The 22,697-nt window shown below is 47.5% G+C and overlaps 1 protein-coding gene across 2 annotated transcripts in view; it reads left to right on the top strand.

The window, feature by feature from the left end:
• The window catches only part of WDR11 (WD repeat domain 11), a 646,314-nt gene that overhangs the window by 143,572 nt on the left and 480,045 nt on the right, over positions 1–22,697 (top strand). For both annotated transcript variants that reach the window (XM_069239226.1, XM_069239227.1), the window contains exon 8: positions 13,981–14,176. In XM_069239226.1, the coding sequence (XP_069095327.1) occupies positions 13,981–14,176 (196 nt within the window). The remainder of the gene's footprint in view (positions 1–13,980; positions 14,177–22,697) is intronic.

Here is a 22,697-nt window from a genome sequence, read left to right as displayed (position 1 = left end):
GTTTTAGGTAAAGCGTTCACCAATTTCAAGTGTTTTAAGGGGAGAGCCAGAAGAAATGACTCTGATTAGGTAACTGTGAACAATGTGATCAGTGCTTCAATACCACAGATCAAGTTAACCCTATTGTGCCTGTTTGAGCTGTGAGCACCATGGCAGCCATGCAGAAATAGTTCACCCATGCTGAAATATATCGGTAATCGTGCAATAATCCATGTAACAGGGGCAGTCTGCAAGGTGTGACAAAAATAGCCTCAAGGCGGAACAAACATAAAGCATTTACCAATGATATCAAGTGATTTTAGAAAGGAAAGCCCACGAACGAGTGAAAATGATGGGCATAGTTAAAAGCCCAAAATACTTACAACAAGTCAAAGCACCTGTGCGCTTGACCTAAAAAGGAGTATTTATATACAAACACAGAGTAAAATGTGGCCTGCGCCAATACTACTCTTGAGGAGAGTACTCTAGTGTTAAGCAGGTCCATGAGTCCCACTTCCTTTCCCTGGTGAGCAGTGTTTATTCCCCATTCACAATAGGCAACATTCAGGTTAGGTCCCACTAGAGATTCCAGTCTTAGGAATCCCACTCTGACTCTTTGATCCTAAAGTCAAAAGTGTTCACGCGCCTATGGCACTGTGAATCTGAACAAGTTCGCCTGGGCACTTTGACCAGTCTTACCTGCTCGAGCTGGTATGCTGGAGTTACCCTTCCAACAGGGGGTCTAGAGTGAACATTCTGACACCTATCCGTGTCTCCGGCAGTATTCCATGCTTGGATATCACAGAGGTCTGCAGCCGCCGCTGCTGGTGGTGAGTAGAACTCTCAACTTTGCAGGGGAAGCAGCTGGTTGTCCACAGCCCGCCGATGACTCAGTAAGTTCCTCTGATCTATCTCACATGTAGGTGGGACACTCAGGCTCCAATGCTCCTTTTGGGACTCCAGTACCCTCAGGTATCCACAACGGACTTGCCTCGCCGTTTGTGAAACCAGATGATGACCTTTGCTCTTGATGGCTGCGCTCCCTCTGGCATACGAGGCTGCTGACTTACCCTGTAGCCAGGCTGCGGCCCAGTTGGCATAACAGTAACACACTCTTCATTGAAGTCTCTCAAGTTGCCCTCCAGGTCTCCATCTAAGTTACGGTTCTGTCCTTCATCGAAGTCCCTCATGGGCAAAAGAAAGTAGATAAAAAGAGGAAGCTGATAGATGACTCCCCACTCTATGCCTTTCGAGGTTTTGTGGTACATCCCCTTGTCAAACTTCTACTTGAGAATCATCCTCTGAGCAAGAGTTGAGATATTAGCCTGTCTGAGGAGGTTCTTCTGGTGTTGTTGCCAACATTAGCCCCAGGACTTCTTCCAGCTTCTCTGCCACCAATGTGTTCTCCCCACCGGGTCTTGCTTACCTGGAACTTCCAGTCCTGGGGGCTTAACCTGACCTCCTCTTCCATGTCATGATAAAGCTGTTTTGCCATATGTCGATATGCCCTGATGTATCTCTAGGTCCATTATGACCTTTTGGAGCTCCGTTTGGGTTCCTGCAGACAAGTCCTTGCTCGGCACCATATGTTTCCACTGTTCCACACAAAACACATCTGGTATAGAGACCCTACCAGTAGACCCTCCACCAAAACCATTGCCATTATCAATGCTAACAGTGTCTTGGGCAGACTGAAAACAATAGCTATCCGAATGAAGTCCTGAGGTTAGTGGAGGAGGGAAGGTACATATGAGAACAGGAGACCCTCATGCTCCATCTCTATTGCCAAGCAATGGAAGATATTCTCAGCACTGATTCAGACTCATTCCTGATGCAGGAGGTAGTACATCACAATACAGATGATAGCAGCGAAACATCCAACTTGATTGCACCTCCCTCTTCTGACACAGCTGACTCTTAGCCATACAGAGTGCAAGTGACCTGGATACAGCCTATGAAACAGGAATGGAGTGTCCCTCATGTCTAGCTGCTCCCATGAAATTAGCTTCTAATTATGCCGTCCTCAGAAAGGCCTGTCAACAATGGAGTTTAGGATGGACATTCTTCCAGTCATCTGCATCCTCATCGGAGCCCCTGACTCCTTTCAGTAAGGCACTCATGGATCCAGTAAAGGTTGCCTGGGTGAAACCCACATTAATCACCTGATAGCCAGGAGATATATGTCAGTTCCCAAAGACCTTTTCTGTCAGTGCACCCTTCTTCAGGTATCCTGGTGGTGCGGGTCTCGTTCTGCACTAAGCAAAACTCAGTGGCTTAGCCCCAGTCCTGGGCCTGTCAGTGAGTTTACAGACCAGGACCAAGGGGACCTTCGCATTGTAGGTAGGGGGTATGCCCTGCCCTTCCAGCAAGCCCAAGTTACTCTTCTTAAGTGCCTTCATTCACAAGACCATCTTCGGATCTTGCAGTTGCAGCCCTGCTGCAAAAAAAGTACAGTGCATTTGTTTCCAGAGAAGGAAACTGGGCAGGAGTCCTGTTTGCTCTCAAAGCAGGTGACTGGATGGTGTCCCTTGACTTAGAGGACACACATATCAAGAAGCAGGAAGATGTGGGTTCTCCCCTTCACTCTCAAGAAGCATTCAAGCTCATGGCTTTGGCACATCATGGAATCTGGCTGGTCCCAGTGGGCGTCATCTTGTTGACCAAAAATGACATCTCCATCAAGAGGAAGTTTAGGTTATTTGTGCCTTGTGGGACATCCCTCAGGTGGAGTTCTTTGTCACTCACCTCATTCCCCATTGCCCGCAGTTCTGTGTCCTCAAGTATCTGCTGCAGGAAGCCTTTGGGGCACCTTTTGGTTGAGTTGGAAATTTATACGTCATGATTCCTTTCCGCTCATACTTTAGATTCCTCGGGTTCTGAGGAGGATTCATGAAGACCCATTGTAACCACTCTGGACTGGTCAAGAAGTGGTAGTATGCAAACATCCAGAGTCACTCCCTGTGTCCTCTATTACCTACCCCTCGGAGCAAACCTCTTTCCCAGTCGAAGTGGCAGCTGCACCACCCCAACCTCCTGAACATCCACCTCCAGACAAGATTGAGTGGGGACATCTGAGCTCCTTCAAGCTGCCTCATGAGGTGGTTAATGTGATATTGTCAGCCCATTGACCTTCCTCCAATCTATTCTGGAAGGTGGACCAAATTAATCATCTGTTGTGAGGTGCAGAACAAAAAGGGACACTTGTTAGAGATTGTTTGTTTCGCTCGTTCACTGGCCTAACAGAGTTGTGCAGTGAGCATCATTAAAGGATATGTTATCGCCTTCTCTGTATTTCTGTGCCTTCTAGGCCAGCCATCCACTTACAAATCATCCATCATCGTAAGGTTTTCTGAAGGCACTGCCCACAGGTTCCACCAATGCCCTTTTCGATGCCCTAATGGGATTTAAATCTTACTTTGACTTTTCTGATGGGTGCTCCTTTTGAGCCCCTTCACAGTTGCCATTTGCACCTTTTGACATTCAGGACAATTTTTCATCTGGCTGTTATGTCTGTGAGATGCGTCAGTGAGTTGCAAGCACAGAGCATTCACCTGCCTTTCCCATGCTTCTTCCTGGACAAGTTAGTCTCAGAACTGAAATGTCTTTCCTACCAAAGTTGGTGACCCCTTTTCATATTTGATAATCTAGTACCTTTCTTAAATTTCTCCTGCTCCTTATCCCACCACGGGGGAAGAGGGATTACATTGACTGGACCCCAGAAGGGAAGTCAGTTGTTACACTGACCAGAGCAAAGAGACCAGATGCGACAACAAGCTCTTCATGGGGTATGCAGTTATCAAGAAAGGCAAAGAAGTCCTGAAACAGACCCTTCCCACTTAATATTATGTAAAAAGATGTGTTAGGTCCTTGCCAAGAAGTAATCACTGTGGCAAGTCCTTGCTCAATCCACAAGAGCAAATATCTCAGCACTCTCCAAGGATATTCCCACAACTGAAGTTTGTTGCACAGCGACATAGGCTTTCCTCCACACTTTTGCTAGTCATTAGTGCTTAGACTGTGAGATGAGGCTGGATGCCCGTTGCGCATGGATCTTGCTGCAAGATTCAAACAGATCCACTGCCTAGAAGCAGCTACTTCTTTGGAATCAATTTAACATGTGGAGAATTTGCAGGTAGAAGTATCTAGCACAAAAAGTTACTTACCTTTGTTAATCTTCCTGGTGGGTACTCTGTCCTTGAGACTTCTCACTGATCCCACCCACATCCCTGTTTTCAAGGATGGCCGTAGACTACATTAAAATGGTTCCGAATTAAATTACTGTGTTGCAATACCTTGCCTTAATTGTCATTTCATTTCTGTACCTCTATTGGCAGGTAAATAGTGGGCGGGGAACTGACGTTGGTACGCTATTTTGTTTCCGGGATGTCATTGTACCCCCTCTTTAGATATCGAAATTGCATTTTTGTAGCGGAATGGGGAACCTAAGGAAAGGTTTCCAGATGCAGTATGGCACAATGGGATATTCAGCAGTTGAGGAATCTGCAAATAGAGTATCCACAGGAAAGATCATTATCAAACATAAGTAACTTGTTCTTTTAGTGAATAATCCAACAGCAGATTCCTTACGCCTGCCTACTTCCCAGTTCTGTGGAGAGGGGTTTCAAATGTAATATGTAATAAGGTTCCAATTAAACTGTTACATACTGCCAGTACAAATCTAGTTTGCATATAGGGGTGTGAAAATAAATAGAACACAACTGTCTTCAGCATGCAGGCCATTATATGTTGTTCTATGTCCTCGTGTCAAGAGGTCAGACAGTTGCAGCGTCACCTGCTAGCATACCATAGTCTATTGCAAGGGTTTCCTGATCCAATATAGCGCTTGGGGTGCTTACAAGGTGAAGAATCTGCAGTTTGGTAGTATCCATTAGAACAAGCGTTATACAAGATTTGTAACTGTTTCCCTACTGCACTTCTTTCACACAGATGAAGCTTCCATCTCACTTAGTTTACGGATATTTTTGTATGTTACTTTTACATTGGTTCAGATGTTCAGCATTCCTGTTTTAGTTTGGTCAACCACAAAGATTTGTCATGGAAATGTCAGAGAATATCTACTAGAACCTCTGTTTAGTTCTTTTACGTTTGAGTTCATGGTTAGATATGGCTCCAGAGTGTCTTTGACAAAGTGGTGATTGTCTGTACCTTTTGCTTGTCATTGGAATTTTGTTTTGTTGCGATGAAGTAAAAATATGGAGAACTGATTAAACGAGGATCGGAGAAGGGTTAGAGCCAGCGGAAAGATCAGAAAGAATTGCCTAGAGAGTTTAAAGTTCGTGATATTAATTGTCCTTGCAATAATGCCTTTGGGCCAGAAAAAACAACAGCGAGGACAACACTGTGGTACCCTCCCTGCTCTGCTTTACCCAGGGAGACGTGCAAGAGAGGAGTTAAGAGGCTGTCTTTCGTCTGGCACTTCACTGACTAGGCTGTACAATGGGCAGTCCAACATTTTAAAGCCTATTTCAAGTTATCAAATGCCAATATATAGCAGCATACTTCACACATATGAACGTTTATCTTTCCTAAAGGGTGTAAGATCAGTGGTAGGTCTGTGTGAATTATTTGTTTCACACTTTGGAGTTGCTCATATTTGCAAGTGATTTAGAATTAGTATGACCTATCAAGCATTTGTTGTTGAGAGAGCAGCAGTGTTAGAAATGGGGTCTCTAGTTGGCAGTCAGTTTGCACCCTGTCCAAGTAGGGATCCTCACTCTAGTCAGGATAAGGGAGATACCCGCTCAGATAACCCCTGCTCACCCCCTTGGTAGCTTGGCACAAGAAGTCAGGCTTATCTCAGGAGCAATGTGTAAAGCATTTGCACATAACACACAGCAGTAAGTGAAAACACTACAAACGGACCCCACACCAGTTTTAGAAAAATAGCCAATATTTATCTATATAAACCAAGACCAAATATGATAGAAATCCAACATACAGTAATAAAACATATGAATTCTGCAAGATTTACTCAAAAATACAGATCCTTGAAGTTGATAGCTCCACCTGGGGCTATCACAGTGTCGTGATCAACAAAACCAACAATTCAGTCTGGCCGTGGCGTTGCGGACCAGCTACGGTGTCGGAAAGACCCACAAACAGTACCTTGGATTTGCAGGGCGTCGTGATCCTCGCGGTGAGCTCCGGATTGCGGCATCGCTGACGCCGCGGTGTCGGTTCCGAAGTTGGTGCAGGAGTCGTCTGGCCCTTGAGGTCACACGCGTTGCGGATCGAACTCCAGGCTGATGAAGTCAGGTGCGCCAGCGTGCATGACGTCGGGGTTGCGGTGCGAAGCGAGACGATGCGACGCGTGGTGCCCACAGGTCACGGTGCAGGCAGCGGCATCATCACTGCTGAAGTGCTGTCATTGGTAGGCCCAAGCCAGCGGTGCGGGATGGGGCGGTGCTTCGTGTACCTCACGAGCGGCGCCGGTGTCAGCAGAAGCGTCGTCCTTGGGGATGCCCAGGCTGCGATTTGAGCAGGCGATGCCAGAGTGTGGGGCCCACAGGTCGCGGTGCGAGCAGCGGCTTGGTAAAGTCGTCCGATGACGGTGTCGAGGAGACCAGGGTTGCGGTGCAAAGCGGGGCATTGCGAGTCTGTGTGGCGTCGGCAGGCCACGGTGCAGGCAGCGGTGCTGGTGTCAGCAGGAGCGGTGGCGTCTGGGATGCCCAGGCTGCGGTGTTAGCAGACGATGCTGGAGTGTGGGGCCCACAGGTCGCGGTGCGAGCAGCGGCTCGGTAAAGTTATCTGATGACGGCGTCGGGGAGACCAGGGTCGTGATGCGAAGCAGGGCAATGCCACTCCGTGTGGCATCGTCAGGTCACGGTGCAAGCCAGCTGCGTTGTTGGTGGCGACTCTCCACCAGGACAGAAAGCCACAGTGGCCACTGACAGCTGTCAGTGATGAGAGCCAGGTCCCAGGCCTCTAAAGGCTCTCCAACCACTTTGACTGTGGAGAGTGGGGGAGGCGGTAGCCCCAGGTGCCTGGCACTCTGTGACCACTCTCCCTTCCACCAGGTAAGGGATGACAGCCTGACCCTGGTCATCCCCTCTGGGGCTCTGTACCCTCCCACTAGGAGCGGCACCTCCAGAGTCCAGAATTGTAAGGGTGCTTGTAGAAGCAGTCCTGCACAATTCTCCCACCAGTGCAGGGATGCTAACCTGCAACTGGTCCTCCAACCTGGGGTCTGTACCTTCAGGTTGGACCAGGGCCAGGGGCGAGTCTTCCCTCCCCGTGCCCCCCCTTCTGGGGTCCTGCACCCCCCAACTAGGAGTGTCCTCCCCAGAAGACAACACAGTAGAGGCACTGTTAGCAGTAGCCCCTCCCTCCAGGTCAGGGGGGACACCCTGAACCTGGCCTTTCAATCCAGGGTCTGTCCCTATAGATTGAACTGGGGTCAGGGGTGAGTCTCTCCCTCCCTTGCCCCTACTCCCAGGGTTCTGCACCCCCCCACCATGGAGAGTACCCCTAGAAGTCACACCATGGAGGGGTCATTGGGCAAACCGCCCCCCCCTTCAGGTCAGGGCTTACCCCCTGCACCTGATCCTCCAGTCTAGGGTCTGTACCCTCAGACTGGACCACTGCCTGGCAACCCAGGACTTCCTGGGGAGCACACCTACTCCCCATCAGGCCAGAGTTTACCTCCTTAACCTGATCATCCAACCCAAAGTCACCACCCTGCAGTTGAACCATTGCCTGGTGCACCAGGACTTCTTGGGGGGTACACCTGCCCCCCACCAGGGAAACACCTTCCCCAAGGGCCACACAAGAGTCTAGCTGGTGCAGGTCTCCTGACCTCTGCCCATCTGGCAGAGTCTGGGTTCCCCCCAACCAAGAAATGGTCTCACCAAGGTCATTCCTTGAGCTCTTTGACCTTAGAGCTAACCCCTGACCCTCCAGGTCCTCCACTGGGGTCTGCAACCCCCTCTCAACCCTCTGTCTGGACTTCTACACCCCCTCACTAGGAGTGGTACTGCCAGACACCAGAACTGGTGGGATGCTGGCTGCAGCCGACCCCCCAAATACTCCTGACACTGTGGGATCTCCCTCAGCAGATGGCCCTACGGCATAGGCTAGGCTCCCCTCCTGGCGTTCCCTCATGGAACCCTCCATGACCTGGGACTGGATCTCGGGCATCCTGGGCCTCAGCCCAACCCCATTCCCTCTCCTCAGAGACTGGACATGGGATCCCTCACCCATCCCACTACGCTGGGACCTACCTGGGACACTACAATCCTTTCCCACCTTACCTGGTTGGGAAATACCTAGACCACTCCCCTCAGAAGCACCCCCAAATGCCTCTTCAAACTCTCTGGTACTCACCCAGAGGTCTGCCTCCAGTGTTAGTTCCCTGGGGTCAGAGAACTCACACTCCACCTGGTGTTGGTATAGCTCTGGAAAATAAGGACTAGACATATGCTCTCCAGCAATTGCATCACTCAGCCCCTCACATGAATTAACCAAACTTCCCATCACCCAACCATCCAGTGACTCAGCCTTGAAAAAATACCCCACATCACCCTCCTGAGACTGGTGAGACAATACCTGACTGTCCCTGACACTCAACCCACACTCTTCTGGGTTGTCTCCACACTCCATAATCAGGACTTCTACCTGGGGGGAACCCCTCTCACCTAGAGCCAGTAGAGTGTCCCTCCCATCACTAGGAATATGACTCCCCATGCCAGTTCCCCAATCCACCTCAGGGACCCTATGCATCACTGGAGCTTCCTCATACCCCTGAACCTCCTGGTATGTGTTAACCACCTCCGTCAAGTAGGGCACCAAGTCTCTGGGCATGTGCACTTCTTCATCTGCACTGGATACAGGATTTTTGCTGCCACCATCTAAACTGGACTCAGCCCTCATGGCTTCAAGCTTCAGCTCTTCACAGCTCAGCTCTTGAGCTACCAATATTTATTTTCCCTTGGCTTAGGCTCCCTTAGCGTCAGCTCTCTCGAGCTGTTCGTCCAGCTCTCTCATCCACTGCTCCTGAGCTACGAGCCATTCTTCTTTCTCTGGTTCCCTTTCCTCATCAGAGTAGTCCTCCTCCTCGGAATAATCTGGTATGGCTGCTTCCCAGCGTTTCATCTCATACTGAAACAGGGCTGTCTCAAAGACCCACCTCGGGGACCTTCTCTTCACAACCATCCCCCTTTCCTTGCAGAAAACCTTTAGCTCCCTCAACGTGTAGTACTCCAGGCGCCAGAAGTTGAATTCCATTCTGCAAAGGCCTCACGACCAAAAACCAGAGTCCACAAATATCACAATATCTCTAGGAGGACACCAGAGAACAAAAAGGAAAACACAGTATGTGGTATGTAGTGGTCTGTGATATTGTAGTAAATTACACCAATCACTGTAGGTCAAGTGCAAATGCAAGTCCTATCCTCACCGCTGATAACCAGTGTTAGAAATGGGGTCTCTAGTTGGCAGTCGGTTTGCACCCTGTCCAAGTAGGGACCCTCACTCTAGTCCAGGATAAGGGAGATACCCGCTCAGATAACACCTGCTCACCCCATTGGTAGCTTGGCACAAGCAGTCAGGCTTATCTCAGGAGCAATGTGTAAAGAATTTGCACATAACACACAGTAATAAGTGAAAACACTACAAACGGACACCACACCAGTTTTAGAAAAATAGCCAATATTTATCTATATAAAACAAGACCTAAATGATAAAAATCCAACATACAGTAATAAAAATATGAATTCTGCAAGATTTACTCAAAAATACAGTTCCTTAAAGTCGATAGCTCCACCTGGGGGTATCAGGGCGTTGTGATCAACACAACCAACAGTTCAGATGGGCCGTGGCGTTGGGGGCCAGCTACGGTGTCGGGAAGACACATAAACAGTACCTTGGATTTGCAGGGCGTCGTGATCCTCATGGTGAGCTCCGGAGAGCGGCTTCGCGGTGTCGGTTCTGGAGTCTGAGCAGGAATCGTCGAGCCCTTGAAGTCACACGCGTTGCAGATCGAACTCCAGGCTGATGAAGTCCGGTGCGCCGGCGTCGATGGCGTCGGGGCTGCGGTGAGAAGTGGGACAATGCGACGTGCGGTGTCCACAGGTCACGGTGCAGGCAGCGTTGTCGTCGTTGCTGAAGCGATGTTGTCCGTATGCCCAAGCCAGCGGTGCAGGATGGAACGGTGCTTCGTGACCCTCAGGCCAGGGTTCAGGCAGGATGCCTGGTGACGACACTGGAGTAGATGGTGCTGGCGTCTGTGGACCGGGGCTGCGGTGCGGGACGGGACAGTGCTTCGTGTACCTCACGAGCGGTGTCCACAGGCCACAGTGCAGGCAGCGGCACCGGTGTCAGCAGGAGCGGCAGCGTTGGGGATTCCCAAGCTGCGGTGTGAGCAGGCGATGCCAGAGTCCAGGGCCCAAAGGTCACGGTGTGAGCAGTGGCTCAGTGAAGTCGTCCGATGACAGCTTCGAGGAGACCAGAGTCGCAGTGCGAAGCGGGGAAGTGCGACTCCTTGTGGCGTCGGCAGGTCACTGTTCAGGCCAGCGGCCTCGTTGGCAGTGGCGCGGTGGTTTCTCCTCTTGAACAGCACAAAACACACAGTTCCCAGTGCTGCAGGTCGAGGAAACTGAAGTCTTTGGTGTCCCTGAGACTTCCAACAGGAGGCAAGCTCTACTCCAAGGCCTTTGAGAATGTTCTCAAGGACACACAGCAAAGTTCACCCTTTGCACTCTTTTCAGGCAGAAGCAGCAACTGCAGGCCAGTCCAGCAAAGCAGCACAGCAAAGGGACAGTACTCCTCCTTCAGCTCTTGAGCTCTTCTCCTTGCAGAGGTTCCTCTTGATTCCAGAAAGATTCTAAAAGTCTGGGGTTTTGGGTCATCTTCTTATACTCAGTTCTGCCTTTGAAGTTGGCAAACTTCAAAGAAAAGTCTCAAGTGTTTGCAAGATCCTTCCTTGTCCAGGCCAGGTCCCAGACATACACCAGGGGGTCGGAGACTGCATTGTGTGAGGTCAGGCACAGTCCTTTCAGGTGTGAACGACCAGTCCTCCCTCCTCTCTAGCTCAGATGGCTCATCAGGATATGCAGGCTACACCCCGGCCCCTTTTGTGTCACTGTCTAGAGAGGTGCAAAACAGCCCAACTGTCAAACTGACCCAGAGAGACAATCCACAAACAGGTAGAGTCACAGAATGGTATAAGCAAGAAAATGCCTACTTTCTAAAAGTGGCATTTTCAAACAGCCAATTTAAAAACCAACTTCACTAAAATATGTATTTTTAAATTGTGAGTTCAGTGACCCTAAACTCCAAATTGTATCTGCTCTCAAAGGGAATCTGCGCTTTAAACATATTTAAAGGCAGCCCCCATGTTAACCTATGAGAGAGATAGGCCTTACACAGTAAAAACCGAATTTGACAGTATTTCACTGTTGGGACATATAAAACACACAAGTATATGTCCTACCTTAAACATACAATGCACCCTGCCCATGGGGCTACCTAGGGCCTACCTTAGGGGTGCCTTACATGTAGTAAAATGGAAGGTTTGGGCCTGGCAAGTGGGTACACTTACCAAGTCGAATTGGCAGTTTAAAACTGCACACACAGACACTGCAGTGGCAGGTTGGAGCCATGTTTACAGGACTACTAATGTGGGTGGCACAACCAGTGCTGCAGGCCTACTAGTAGCACTTGATTTACAGGCTATGGGCACCTCTAGTGCACTTTACTAGGGACTTACCAGTAAATCAAATATGCCAATCATGGATAAACCAATCAACAGTACACTTTACACAGAGAGTATATGCACTTCAGCACTGGTTAGCAGTGGTAAAGTGCCCAGAGTCCTAAAGCCAACAAAAACAGGTCAGAAAAAATAGGAGGAAGGAGGCAAAAAGACTGGGGATGGCCCTGCAAAAACGGTCATTTCCAACAAGCAAGTATTACAGTGTAGTATTAAGCCTGTCAAGTGCGTCTTTTCTCCTGTACTTATCGAAGAACAGGAGTCTGTGCAAGCCTGAGACCAGACTGCAGGCTGCAGAGTGAAGGCAGAGTGCCAATGTGCAAGGCACACTTTCCCATGCCATGTTATAGAAAAGTTGGTCTTTCTTTCCCCAAACCCACCTTTCCCAGCCCATGTTTTTACAAGCTGAACAAAACTTATAATTAACCTGTATCTCATTAGTGCAAACCAGCTGTATGAGTCCAGCAGATCTGATGTGATTAACTTGGGTACAATCTACATAGAACATCAAAACCATACAAAATCATCCTTGCCCCCCAGATAGACATTATATTCATTAGCTAACAATTGGATCTCCAAGTAGGGTGTGCTAGTTAGAAGTTTCCTGCTAAGAAGGGGGCTTTGTCAGGACTCTGTAGCCAAGCAGGATGTGGATCTGAAGAGAGTGCCCCGGACATTATCACTTGGATAGGACCCAGCATCCCGAGTTGTGATCATACTCGCCGGAGACATCCGGTCTCAATGAGAATAGTGGAAAAAACTCCCAGCCAAATGCTTCAAAGCAAACCAATGTAAGATAGCTTTATTTAAAGGTAAGTAACCATGTCCAATGTAGTCTGCAAGCCATTACAGTAGCGTTACACAAATTGGTAAAAGGTGCTGAGTATTGTGGCCAAAAACGACACCGGAAATGGTCTAGATAACAGATACTTTAATGCAGTGGTTCCCAACATTTTGACTTCTGTGTACCCCCACTTTATCATTACTGGAACCCAGGGACCCTCACTGAATCATTATTGGAATGTGGGGACTCCCCACTGAGTCAGTACTGAAAGCTGGGGACCTAATCTGTTAATATTATTTTATTTTCTAAGCCATCGCAGACCCACGTGAGGAGGCTTTGCGGACCACCAGTGGTCCCCAGTCCACAGGTTGGGAACCAGTCACTCTAATGAGTAGTAAAAGCCTACTTGATCCCACATTCCTCATCAGCGACCAAAGCAGTAAGACTGCAGAGCAGAGTGTGAGACTTTTCCAGATACTGTGACAAGGGAAACTTGTCATATGTACATATCCGAAAGAAATGTAACTAAAGTTCACCGACATGTTATCCACCTCGATGGAGAAAATGTCGGTCTGCTCAGTGACCACAGTATGGTGTGTTCTGTTTTTCTCTGAGACCTAAACACTTTTGATCTTGTGTGCTTCCAAAGGCTGAGCTGAGTTTGCACATTTCTTGGCCATTGATAAATTGACATAGGGGTTAATGAATGCACTTCTGCAGAACCCAGTACATTTTTCTATACATAGGTGATAAGAACTGTAGGGAAATTCAAAGTTTTGGAAACATTGGGCCTTAGGATATGACAAGTGGTAGGAAAGCAGGCATATTACATTTTGTGATTGTGCAAGCTCACCGAGTAATGCACTTACCAACTACTTTAGGAACAGTAGGTTTAATTTGTCATAACTTCAGCTCAGCCCTGAGTAGTTGCAGCTCCGAGCAGGAAGGCTTGCACAAAGAAACAAGTGTAAAGCATTTAGACAGCATCAAAACAATTGATCAAATTGGCAAGACACTCAAGACATTCCACACCATTTTTTAAAAATAGACTATATTTATATGTATTTTTAGAAACTGCAGGAAAAAAAGATCCACAGGGGTGAGGTTCCAGAGATATAGAGTTCACACGGTATAGTAAATCAAAGCATTTCACTTAACTGCGTGGAAGCCTTGGCAAATTCAATAAATTTGACACTTAGAATTTTTTGCAGTAACTTAGAGTCACTTTAGCCGACCAGCTCCAGTAGAGAGCCAGTCAGGGAGACCAGCAAGGTCCTCCGAAACAATTAACACTGCAGGTGACTCAATCTTCAGTCAGTTCCAAGCACTTTTATCACTCCTTGTCCCTACCATTTTCCTTAAGATTCATCAAGATCCATTTAAAATATGTTATCAAGAATTCCAATATTTTCTTCACTCATGTTCACTTGTTAATTAGAGAAATTACAAGAAGGTGATCTTGTTCCTTAAATCTTCATTTGAATCGCAGATCCCGATCCCATTCAGGAGCTGACATATGACCTTCGCTGCCAGTGTGATGCTATCAGGGTGACTAAGACGGTGCGCCCTTTCAGTTTGGCTTGCTGTCCTGTGAGTGAGAACTCTGTGGCGCTGATCATCAGTGATGGACGGGTCATGATTTGGGAGCTGAAGTCCTCCATCATGGGTCGGAACAACAGGACAGGGTAATTCTATGATGTCTATATTGGATGCGAAATTGTGCATAAGAATGATCTTCAAAAACCTTCCAACAAATATTAGTATCTGTAATAGAATGAGCTCTTCATGCTTCTGTAAGATTTCTTTGCTTGTTTCTATTCATCATCTTGTATTTTGATTACTAAATATCTGGTCTGTGGAATAGGTTCTGCTGGAAGCGTGCAAGATACCTTGCACAATGGAAGCATAGTGATTACTGATGTTATGCTTTCCTTCTGTAAAAGTTGATTACAGCCCTCATTGTAAAAAGTATAGAAATTCGAGTTGATTGCTATTTGGTGTCCCATTATGTGGTCCCCAGACTTTTTCCTGATACTCCCCTTCCTCTCCCCCCAACCCCATTCGTCCCACCCAATCCCCTCTCAGAAATGAAGAATCACGAGGAGATTCAGAAATACCACAGCTGGATCCCCCAGTAATTCATCTTTTACCCATAGAGCTTCACACTGAGATTTTAGTTCCTTTGAACAGTTGATTTACCCAACTCAAAAACATCTGGCCTAAGGTTTTACACTGGACTTATAACTACCATTACTAGTGTCCCCGGATTTAAAAAGGACCTCGTGATTGAGTCCTTGGCCTTTTAAACGAAGATACATTATTTAAATTAATATGAACATTAAAAACAGCTCTCTGATTGGTAAGCACGTGCTTTAGATTCTATTAGTAAAATGCTAAACATGAAGGGGAGGATGATGCTTGCCCATTAACCCCTTCGCTGCCAGGCCTTTTCCCCCTCCTGTGCCGAGCCTTTTTTTGGCTATTTGGAGCAGTTCGCGCTTAGGCCCTCATAACTTTTTGTTCACATAAGCTACCCACGCCAAATTTGCGTCCTTTTTTTCCAACATACTAGGGATTCTAGAGGTACCCAGACTTTGTGGTTTCCCCAGAAGGAGGCCAAGAAATTAGCCAAAATACAGTGAAAATTACGTTTTTTTCAAAATAATGGGAAAAAGGGGCTGCAGAAGAAGGCTTGTGTTTTTTTTTTTCCCTGAAAAGGGCATCAACAAAGGGTTTGCGGTGCTAAAATCACCAGCTTCCCAACTTTCAGGAACAGGCAGACTTGAATCAGAAAACCCAATTTTTCAACACAATTTTGGCATTTTACTGGGACATACCCCATTTTTACGATTTTTTGTGCTTTCAGTCTCCTTCCAGTCAGTGACAGAAATGGGCATGAAACCAACGCTGGATCCCAGACACCGCAACATTTCTGAAAAGTAGACAAAATTCTGAATTCAGCAAGGGGTAATTTGTGTAGATCCTACAAGGGTTTCCTACAGAAAATAACAACTGAGTAAAAAATAGCTATCAAGAAAACCTTTGTATTTCCAAAATGGGCACAAGATAAGGTGTTGAGAAGCAGTGGTTATTTGCACATCTCTGAATTCCGGGGTGCCCATACTAGCATGTGAATTACAGGGCATTTCTCAAATGGACGACTTTTTTACACACTGTTTTACATTTGGAAGGGAAAAATGTAGAGAAAGACAAGGGGCAATAACACTTGTTTTGCTATTCTATGTTCCCCCAAGTCTCCCGATAAAAATGATACCTCACTTGTGTGTCTAGGCCTAGCGCCTGCAACAGGATATTCCCCAAACCACAACGTGGACACATCACAGAACACAGAGCTGTTTTTTTGCAAAGTGCCTACCTGTAGATTTTGGCCTCTAGCTCAGCCGGCACCTAGGGAAACCTACCAAACTTGTGCATTTTTGAAAACTAGAGACCTAGGGGAATCCAGGATGGGGTGACTTGTGGGGCTCTGACCAGGTTCTGTTACCCAGAATCCTTTCCAAACCTAAATTTTTGGCTAAAAAAACGCATTTTCCTCACATTTCGGTGACAGAAAGTTCTGGAATCTGAGAGGAGCCACAAATTTCCTTCCACCCAGCGTTACCCCAAGTCTCCCGATAAAAATGATACCTCACTTGTGTGGGTAGGCCTAGCGACCGCGACAGTATATGCCCCAAAACACAACGTGGACACATCACAGAAAACAGAGCTGTTTTTTGCAAAGTGCCTACCTGTAGATTTTGGCCTCTAGCTCAGCCGGCACCTAGGGCAACCTACCAAACCTGTGCATTTTTGAAAACTAGAGACCTAGGGGAATCCAAGATGGGGTGACTTGTGGGGCTCTGATCAGGTTCTGTTAGCCAGTATCCTTTGCAAACCTCAATTTTTGGCAAAAAAAACGCATTTTCCTCACATTTCGGTGACAGAAAGTTCTGGAATCTGAGAGGACCCACAAATTTCCTTCCATCCAGCGCTCCCCCACGTCTCCCGATAAAAATGATACCGCACTTGTGTGGGTAGGTCTAGCGGCTGCGACAGGAGACACCCCAAAACACAACGTGGACACATCCCATTTTTTGAAAGAAAACAGCTGTTTTTTGCAAAGTGCCTACCTGCAGATTTTGGCCTCTAGCTCAGCCGGCACCTAGGGAAACCTACCAAACCTGTATATTTTTGACAACTAGAGACCTAGGGGAATCCAAGATGGGGTGACTTGTGGGGCTCTGACCAGGTTCTGTTACCCAGAATCCTTTGCAAACCTCAATTTTTGGCTAAAAAAACACATGTTCCTCACATTTCGGTGACAGAAAGTTCTGGAATCTGAGAGGAGCCACAAATTTCCTTCCACCCAGCGTTCCCCCAAGTCTCCCGATAAAAATGATACCTCACTTGTGTGGGTAGGCCTAGCGGCCGCGACAGGAGACGCCCCAAAACACAACGTGGACACATCCCATTTTTTGAAAGAAAACAGAGCTATTTTTTACAAAATGCCTACCTGTAGATTTTGGCCTCTAGCTCAGCCAGCACCTAGGGAAACCTATGAAACCTGTGCATTTTTTAAAACTAGAGACCTAGGGGAATCCAAGATGGGGTGACTTGTGGGGCTCTGACCAGGTTCTGTTACCCAGAATCCTTTGCAAACCTCAATTTTTGGCTAAAAAAAATGCATTTTCCTCACATTTCGGTGACAGAAAGTTCTGGAATTTGAGAGGAGCCACAAATTTCCTTCCATCCAGCGCTCCCCCAAATCTTCCGATAAAAATGGTGCCTCACTTGTGTGGGTAGGCCTAGCGCCCGCGACAGGATATGCCCCAAAACACAACGTGGACACATCTCAGAAAACAGAGCTGTTTTTTGCAAAGTGCCTACCTGTAGATTTTGGCCTCTACCTCAGCCGGCACCTAGGGAAACCTACCAAACCTGTGCATTTTTGAAAACTAGAGACCTTGGGGAATCCAAGATGGGGTGACTTGTGGGGCTGTGACCAGGTTCTGTTAGCCAGAATCCTTTGCAAACCTCAATTTTTGGCTAAAAAAATGCATTTTCCTCACATTTCGGTGACAGAAAGTTCTGGAATCTGAGAGGAGCCACAAATGTCCTTCCATCCAGCGCTCCCCCAAGTCTCCCGATAAAAATGGTACCTCACTTGTGTGGGTAGGCCTAGCGCCCGCGACAGGATATGCCCAAAACGCAACGTGGACACATCACATTTTTTCATTGAAAACAGTGCCTACCTGTAGATTTTGGCCTCTAGCTCAGCCGGCACCTAGGGAAACCTACCAAACCTGTATATTTTTGAAAACTAGAGACCTAGGGGAATCCAAGATGGGGTGACTTGTGGGGCTCTGACCAGGTTCTGTTACCCAGAATCCTTTGCAAACCTCAATTTTTGGCTAAAAAACGCATTTTCCTCACATTTCGGTGACAGAAAGTTCTGGAATCTGAGAGGAGCCACAAATTTCCTTCCACCCAGCGTTCCCCCAAGTCTCCCGATAAAAATGATACCTCACTTGTGTGGGTAGGCCTAGCGGCCGCGACAGGACACACCCAATAAACAACGTGGACACATCCGATTTTTTGAAAGAAAGCAGAGCTGTTTTTTGCAAAGTGCCTACCTGTAGATTTTGGCCTCTAGCTCAGCCGGCACCTAGGGAAACCTACCAAACCTGTGCATTTTTGAAAACTAGAGACCTAGGGGAATCCAAGATGGGGTGACTTGTGGGGCTCTGACCAGGTTCTGTTAGCCAGAATCCTTTGCAAACCTCAATTTTTGGCTAAAAAAAACGCATTTTCCTCACATTTCGGTGACAGAAAGTTCTGGAATCTGAGAGGACCCACAAATTTCCTTCCATCCAGCGCTCCCCCAAGTCTCCCGATAAAAATGGTACCTCACTTGTGTGGGTAGGCCTAGCGCCCGCGACAGGATATGCCCCAAAACACAACATGGACACATCACAGAAAACAGAGCTGTTTTTTGCAAAGTGTCTACCTGTAGATTTTGGCCTCTAGCTCAGCCGGCACCTAGGGAAACCTACCAAACCTGTGCATTTTTGAAAACTAGAAACCAAGGGGAATCCAAGATAGGGGGACTTGTGGGGCTCTGACCAGGTTCTGTTACCCAGAATCCTTTGCAAACCTCATTTTTTGGGTAAAAAAACGCATTTTCCTCACATTTCGGTGACAGAAAGTTCTGGAATCTGAGAGGAGCCACAAATTTCCTTCCACCCAGCGTTCCCCCAAGTCTCCCGGTAAAAATGATACCTCACTTGTGTGGATAGGCCTAGCGGCCGCGACAGGAAACGCCCCAGAACACAACGTGGACACATCCCATTTTTTGAAAGAAAACAGCTGTTTTTTGCAAAGTGCCTACCTGTAGATTTTGGCCTCTAGCTCAGCCGGCACCTAGGGAAACCTACCAAACCTGTATATTTTTGAAAACTAGAGACCTAGGGGAATCCAAGATGGGGTGACTTGTGGGGCTCTGACCAGGTTCTGTTACCCAGAATCCTTTGCAAACCTCAATTTTTGGCTAAAAAAACGCATTTTCCTCACATTTCGGTCACAGAAAGTTCTGGAATCTGAGAGGAGCCACAAATTTCCTTCCACCCAGCGTTCCCCCAAGTCTCCCGATAAAAATGATACCTCACTTGTGTGGGTAGGCCTAGCGGCCGCGACAGGTGACACCCCAAAACACAACGTGGACACATCCCATTTTTTGAAAGAAAGCAGAGCTATTTTTTACAAAGTGCCTACCTGTAGATTTTGGCCTCTAGCTCAGCCAGCACCTAGGGAAACCTATGAAACCTGTGCATTTTTGAAAACTAGAGACCTAGGGGAATCCAAGATGGGGTGACTTGTGGGGCTCTGACCAGGTTCTGTTACCCAGAATCCTTTGCAAACCTCAATTTTTGGCTAAAAAATGCATTTTCCTCACATTTCGGTGACAGAAAGTTCTGGAATCTGAGAGGAGCCACAAATTTCCTTCCATCCAGCGCTCCCCCAAGTCTCCCGATAAAAATTGTACCTCACTTGTGTGGGTAGACCTAGCGCCCGCGACAGGATATGCCCCAAAACACAACGTGGACACATCACAGAAAACAGAGCTGTTTTTTGCAAAGTGCCTACCTGTAGATTTTGGCCTCTAGCTCAGCCGGCACCTAGGGAAACCTACCAAACCTGTGCATTTTTGCAAACTAGAGACCTAGGGGAATCCAAGATGGGGTGACTTGTGGGGCTCTGACCAGGTTCTGTTAGCCAGAATCCTTTGCAAACCTCAATTTTTGGCTAAAAAAATGCATTTTCCTCACATTTCGGTGACAGAAAGTTCTGGAATCTGAGAGGAGCCACAAATGTCCTTCCATCCAGCGCTCCCCCAAGTCTCCCGATAAAAATGGTACCTCACTTGTGTGGGTAGGCCTAGCGCCCGCGACAGGATATGCCCCAAAACGCAACGTGGACACATCACATTTTTTCATTGAAAACAGTGCCTACCTGTAGATTTTGGCCTCTAGCTCAGCCGGCACCTAGGGAAACCTACCAAACCTGTATATTTTTGAAAACTAGAGACCTAGGGGAATCCAAGATGGGGTGACTTGTGGGGCTCTGACCAGGTTCTGTTACCCAGAATCCTTTGCAAACCTCAATTTTTGGCTAAAAAACGCATTTTCCTCACATTTCGGTGACAGAAAGTTCTGGAATCTGAGAGGAGCCACAAATTTCCTTCCACCCAGCGTTCCCCCAAGTCTCCCGATAAAAATGATACCTCACTTGTGTGGGTAGGCCTAGCGGCCGCGACAGGACACACCCAATAAACAACGTGGACACATCCGATTTTTTGAAAGAAAGCAGAGCTGTTTTTTGCAAAGTGCCTACCTGTAGATTTTGGCCTCTAGCTCAGCCGGCACCTAGGGAAACCTACCAAACCTGTGCATTTTTTAAAACTAGAGACCTAGGGGAATCCAAGATGGGGTGACTTGTGGGGCTCTGACCAGGTTCTGTTAGCCAGAATCCTTTGCAAACCTCAATTTTTGGCTAAAAAAACGCATTTTCCTCACATTTCGGTGACAGAAAGTTCTGGAATCTGAGAGGAGCCACAAATTTCCTTCCACCCAGCGTTCCCCCAAGTCTCCCAATAAAGATGATACCTCACTTGTGTGGGTAGGCCTAGCGGCCGCGACAGGAGACGCCCCAAAACACAACGTGGACACATCCCATTTTTTTAAAGAAAGCAGAGCTGTTTTTTGCAAAGTGCCTACCTGTAGATTTTGGCCTCTATCTCAGCCGGCAGCTAGGGAAACCTACCAAACCTGTGCATTTTTGAAAACTAGAGACCTAGGGGAATCCAAGATGGGGTGACTTGTGGGGGTCTGACCAGGTTCTGTTACCCAGAATCCTTTGCAAACCTCAATTTTTGGCTAAAAAAACGCATTTTCCTCACATTTCGGTGACAGAAAGTTCTGGAATCTGAGAGGAGCCACAAATTTCCTTCCACCCAGCGTTCCCCCAAGTCTCCCGATAAAAATGATACCTCACTTGTGTGGGTAGGTCTAGCGGCCGCGACAGGAGACGCCCCAAAACACAACGTGGACACATCCTATTTTTTGAAAGAAAACAGCTGTTTTTAGCAAAGTGCCTACCTGTAGATTTTGGCCTCTAGCTCAGCCGGCACCTAGGGAAACCTACCGAACCTGTGCATTTTTGAAAACTAGAGACCTAGAGGAATCCAAGATGGGGTGACTTGTGGGGCTCTGACCAGGTTCTGTTAGCCAGAATCCTTTGCAAACCTCAATTTTTGGCTAAGAAAACGCATTTTCCTCACATTTCGGTGACAGAAAGTTCTGGAATCTGAGAGGAGCCACAAATTTCCTTCCACCCAGCGTTCCCCCAAGTCTCCCGATAAAAATGATACCTCACTTGTGTGGGTAGGCCTAGCGGCCGCGACAGGAGACGCCCCAAAACACAACGTGGACACATCCCATTTTTTGAAAGAAAGCAGAGCTGTTTTTTGCAAAGTGCCTACCTGTAGATATTGGCCTCTAGCTCAACCGGCACCTAGGGAAACCTATGAAACCTGTGCATTTTTTAAAACTAGAGACCTAGGGGAATCCAAGATGGGGTGACTTGTGGGGCTCTGACCAGGTTCTGTTACCCAGAATCCTTTGCAAACCTCAATTTTTGGCTAAAAAAACGCATTTTCCTCACATTTCGGTGACAGAAAGTTCTGGAATCTGAGAGGAGCCACAAATTTCCTTCCACCCAGCGTTCCCCCAAGTCTCCCGATAAAAATGATACCTCACTTGTGTGGGTAGGCCTAGCGGCCGCGACAGGAGACGCCCCAAAACACAACGTGGACACATCCCATTTTTTGAAAGAAAGCAGAGCTGTTTTTTGCAAAGTGCCTACCTGTAGATATTGGCCTCTAGCTCAACCGGCACCTAGGGAAACCTATGAAACCTGTGCATTTTTGAAAACTAGAGACCTAGGGGAATCCAAGATGGGGTGACTTGTGGGGCTCTGACCAGGTTCTGTTACCCAGAATCCTTTGCAAACCTCAATTTTTGGCTAAAAAAACGCATTTTCCTCACATTTCGGTGACAGAAAGTTCTGGAATCTGAGAGGAGCCACAAATTTCCTTCCATCCAGTGCTCCCCCAAATCTCCTGATAAAAATGGTGCCTCACTTGTGTGGGTAGGCCTAGCGCCCGCGACAGGATATGCCCCAAAACACAACGTGGACACATCACAGAAAACAGAGCTGTTTTTTGCAAAGTGCCTACCTGTAGATTTTGGCCTCTAGCTCAGCCGGCACCTAGGGAAACCTACCAAACCTGTGCATTTTTGAAAACTAGAGACCTAGGGGAATCCAAGATGGGGTGACTTGCGGGGCTCTGACCAGGTTCTGTTGCCCAGAATCCTTTGCAAACCTCAATTTTTGGCTAAATAAACGCATTTCCCTCACATTTCGGTGACAGAAAGTTCTGGAATCTGAGAGGAGCCACAAATTTCCTTCCACCCAGCGTTCCCCCAAGTCTCCCGATAAAAATGATACCTCACTTGTCTTGGTGGGCCAGGTGCCTGCAGCAGAATAAGGCCCAAAACTTGTAGAGATAGAGGGGATAGCACAGCGAGTTTATAAGGACATATTCTTTTATACATCTTTAGACTGACTCTGCTTTGGGGACCCACATAA

The sequence above is a fragment of the Pleurodeles waltl genome, chromosome 6 (genome assembly GCF_031143425.1).
Source record: "Pleurodeles waltl isolate 20211129_DDA chromosome 6, aPleWal1.hap1.20221129, whole genome shotgun sequence".
In the NCBI taxonomy this organism is placed as follows: domain Eukaryota; kingdom Metazoa; phylum Chordata; class Amphibia; order Caudata; family Salamandridae; genus Pleurodeles; species Pleurodeles waltl.
This window is presented reverse-complemented; position numbering and strand designations above follow the sequence as displayed.